The 4,225-nt window shown below is 34.4% G+C and overlaps 1 protein-coding gene across 1 annotated transcript; it reads left to right on the forward strand.

The window, feature by feature from the left end:
• The first annotated feature begins 2,107 nt into the window (after positions 1 to 2,107).
• LOC131600372 (bidirectional sugar transporter SWEET3-like) lies at positions 2,108 to 3,849 on the forward strand. The gene is made up of 6 exons (XM_058872540.1): positions 2,108 to 2,219; positions 2,311 to 2,347; positions 2,457 to 2,679; positions 2,932 to 3,093; positions 3,191 to 3,310; positions 3,422 to 3,849. The coding sequence occupies exons 1-6, from the start codon at positions 2,183 to 2,185 to the stop codon at positions 3,617 to 3,619; spliced, it is 777 nt and encodes a 258-aa protein (XP_058728523.1). The 5' UTR covers positions 2,108 to 2,182; the 3' UTR covers positions 3,620 to 3,849.
• Positions 3,850 to 4,225: the final 376 nt, after the last annotated feature.

Consider the following 4,225-nt stretch of genomic DNA (forward strand, 5'->3'; position numbering starts at 1 on the left):
CAAGAATACATAACAAGAAAAACTATAGTCGCACACCCATAAGTCTAATAATAAACCAAACAAATAAAATAACGTCATGGTATCGCGGTGAATTGTCTACAATCATTTCACAAATAATTTCAAATCAACAGTCGTGAAATAGGAGTCCAGTTACAGTTTAGAAATAAGAAAAAATCGATTTGAAAAAAAATACTAAAAGAGGGACTAATATGACTTGATTAAATTTTGTAAGGGATTAAATCAATACCTATTTTTTCTTAGGGACTAATTTGGACTCTCCCTTTTTTGTGAGGGTCTAAAATGGGTCTTTACTAGCAGTCCAGTCACGGTTCAAAAGTAAGAAAAAAATTGGTTTGAAAAAATTATTAGTAGAGGGACTAACATGGCTCGGTTACATTTTGTAAGGGATTTAATATGGACTTTTTTTTCTCGTGGACTAATCTGACCTCATCAATTTTTTTGAGGGACTAAAATATAATTTAAAAAATTAAAAAAAGGTTGTCACGTCAATAATATTGATGATTGAATTTCTTGAACGGGCAAAACAGAGGAATCTTCATATGTTAGGGGGCGAATCCAAACTTTTTTTTACAGGGGGTTTGTCAAAACTCGCCTATATAGCAGGGGGCAAAATAACTATTATCCCAATATAAATAGAAGAGGAAAAAACTACAAGGGCAAAAACAAATTGCAGAAAAACCGCCCTTTAAGAGTTGTACCAAAAAATGGACCAAGTTAGAGCCCAAGGCAGCCGAACCATCAACACCGGACCCAGACCCCCAACAAAAGAAGGAAAAATACACACATTCTCTCAACCTGGCCGAAATCCCGATTCGCTATTGATTAATCTAAAGGATAGGATTCTGAAGCCATTTTATGAAGGTGTAAGAGTTCTCCACTAATCTACCCAAAAATCATTTCCAAGTAAAAAAAACACTTCTCTCTTCCACTTCTATCACGTTTGTTGAAGAACCATAAAACACAATCTTATTTCAGGTCCTCCAAATGATCCAAACCTTGACAGGCCATACCATAGAACCCCCTCCTAGACTTCGAGCTACCACCTAAAGAAATGAAACTCTCAAGTAGAAGACTATGATCCTTAGGAAGATATACTTGTCACGTCAACCAACTGAAAATCATATATCAAACACTACTAACTAAGTCACAAGTGAGAAGTGACTCGACAAAAACACTGCAAATTAGACACAGAGTATGACTAGAGTCCATAATCACTTATCTCTTTAATAAATTCTCTCTAGAGAATAACCTATCAAGGAAAAGTTGTCAAGAGAAAAAAATTACCTTAAAGGTGCCCAAATATCCCAAATGAAGGGGAGAGACAAATTTCCTATGGAGGAGGGGTGCCTTGAAAAAATAAAGGTCAACGTCGAGAAAGTATCATTCCTAGCAAACTTCCAAATCCACTTATCTTTGTCCGAGGAAAAAATATGCCCTAGAATTACTTAGAGGAATTAGCAATGACAGATTCCTCATAAACAAAGAAATGCCTCATCTACCCGAAATCCTACATGAGAGTCTCATCTATCCACCTCCCTACCTCTCCCACATTCCCCTCAAAATAATAGTGATCATAAACAATCTAGGGTACCTTTCCATAAAGGGTACAGACCCAATTCAAATATCAGTCTAAAAAGATGCCTGAAATTCTTATTCGTCCTTCCTAATGATACCATCCACAAACCAGTCAAAAGCGTCTTTCTTATTTAGAGCCAAAAAGAAAAATACATTTACATCATGAGGAGGAGTTTCAAAAGCCCAAATCTTTACCCATAAATTACTAAGAGGAAACACCTTTCATAATGTGGATCTTATCTTTTATTTTATATTATTAAAAGAAGACTAACCATGACTTAAAAAAAAAAAAAAAAAACCTAACCACAGCTTTAATCCTTGACAGAATAATTTCTTTAGTTTAATAGAAAAATCTCTATTTCTCTCTCCCTCTCTCTTCTATATTCTGTTTCGATATTCTTTTTTTACCATAATACATTTTCCTTGGACAGGATTTTACCTTAATACTTTAAGCATGCCTCTAGTTGTTAAACAGTACACTCTAAAAGTGTTATAAATAGAGCATCCTCAAAACATGTCTTCTCACACCAAAGTACTACAAAATATCTTCATCTCATCACCTCAGAGACCTTAAACAGCATTAAACATGGCAGAAACACTTCGTCTGGCTGTTGCTGTTATTGGTACAACCTTATTCCATTCCACACCTTCCTCTTACCATCACCATGCATTACTAGAAACAATCTCACTAATTTCAATATTCATTTCTTGCAGGAAATGTTGCCTCGGTGTCCCTCTATGCTGCACCAATGTATGTTATACATAACATGATAAATACCATAAATCAAAAACCATTCAGAGATTAATTATTATTATGAAGCATTCAACTTTTTTTTTTCTTTCTTGATTTGATTTTGCAGTGTGACCTTCAAAAGGGTCATAAGGAAAAAAAGCACAGAGGAATTTTCATGTGTTCCTTACATCATAGGACTGTTGAACTGTCTCCTTTTCACTTGGTATGGATTGCCAGTAGTTAGCTACAAATGGGAAAATTTTCCTCTTGTCACTGTTAATGGAGTTGGAATTGTTTTGGAGTTTTCTTATGTTCTCATTTATTTTTGGTATTCTTCCTCCAAAGGAAAGGTAAATAAATAGTACTTTAATCATTGAGCCTCTTAACTTCTTTTCAATGCACAAAAAAGTAATATAAACACTTTTGTGCTTCGTGTGCCCGAAGCACGGACACAGACACAAACTCATAGACGGACACGGACACTGAAACCGATACGTCCAACACATGTAATAATTTGAGAAACAAATATCGGTGTTGTGCCAGAATTAATATTAGTGTCTGACATGAACACTGAAACTAATTATTTAGTTTTTTTTTTACAGGTGAAGGTAGCTATGATAGCTTTACCAGTTCTTCTAGTGTTTGGTGCCATTGCTCTAGCATCATCTTTTGCCTTCCCTGATCATCGTCATAGAAAAAACCTTGTTGGTAGTGTTGGTTTGGGGGTGTCAATAGCAATGTATGCATCTCCTTTGATTGTTATGGTGAGTTATCTTTTTGCTCCACTCAAATTCTTGTTACTATATTTCTGTTTGGTGAAAAAGAGACAAAACACTAAGATTTTGTTTTTGGTTATTGTAGAAAAAGGTGATACAAACAAAGAGTGTGGAATTCATGCCACTACCATTATCATTGTGCTCATTCTTGGCTAGTCTATTGTGGCTTACATATGGACTTCTCATTCGAGATATATTCGTTGCGGTTTGTGTCATTTTCGGATAATTTATTTCATGATTAATTAAAATTAAGATAATTATTATGATTAAGATAATCTTATTGATTATTGATGTTGATGTTGTTAACTTTTAATAGGGACCAAGTGTGATTGGAACTCCCTTAGGAATTTTACAGCTAGTTCTCCACTGCAAATATTGGAAAAGAAAAGTGATTATTGAAGAACCAAACAAGGTGGATCTTGTTGTTCATAAGGGAATTAGCTTAGAGAATTTGGACTTGGAAAAGGGTGGTTTAGAAAAGGGGAACTTGGAAAAGAATGTGACAAGTTCTTAGGAAATTATGAGTTGTGATGTGTGACAGTGTTCTAGCTAAGATTGTGATTTTCATTAGTTTTTTATTATGTTTGTTTGTTTAACACCTCAAAAAAAAAGTTATGTTGATGTTAGTTAAAGGTGATTTGCCAATGGATGTATTCATATTCATCACATAAGTTTTAGTTAGTTCCTATTGCATGTCCTATTTCACACTTTCTTCTTGTGGATATTGATGTGTGCCACTTACTACTTTGTGTATGCTTGTTTGTTTGTATTTACGTAGCCATCACACTAAATGTAAGAGTCACACTAAACTTAACAACTTAAGAATATTTGAAGGAGATTTAGATAATGCAAGAGTCACACTAACTTAACAACTCAAGAATATTTGAAGGAGATTTAGATAAAATAGTATATTTTTTTTCGTCTTACCAAATTTAATGGTCCAAAATACCACCCATTAATAAATGAATTTAGGAATCAAATTGATCTTGTTTGATACTTCGAATATCCAAACCAAGCCCAATGCCCACCTGATCGACCCGATTCTTCTATTCTCTGTCGCCTGACTCCTTCATCGACTTTTTAGCGGCTTTCTGATATTCTAATTTCTTGTCATTTCAAA

The sequence above is a fragment of the Vicia villosa genome, linkage group LG4 (genome assembly GCF_029867415.1).
Source record: "Vicia villosa cultivar HV-30 ecotype Madison, WI linkage group LG4, Vvil1.0, whole genome shotgun sequence".
Taxonomy (NCBI): Eukaryota; Viridiplantae; Streptophyta; class Magnoliopsida; order Fabales; family Fabaceae; genus Vicia; species Vicia villosa.

Coding starts and splice junctions, on each gene's coding strand:
- LOC131600372 (XM_058872540.1), top strand. CDS start 2,183: ATGGCAGAAACACTTCGTCTGGCTGTTGCTGTTATTG. Junction 2,220..2,310: donor TCTGGCTGTTGCTGTTATTG/GTACAACCTTAT, acceptor CATTTCTTGCAG/GAAATGTTGCCTCGGTGTCC. Junction 3,311..3,421: donor TTCGAGATATATTCGTTGCG/GTTTGTGTCATT, acceptor AACTTTTAATAG/GGACCAAGTGTGATTGGAAC.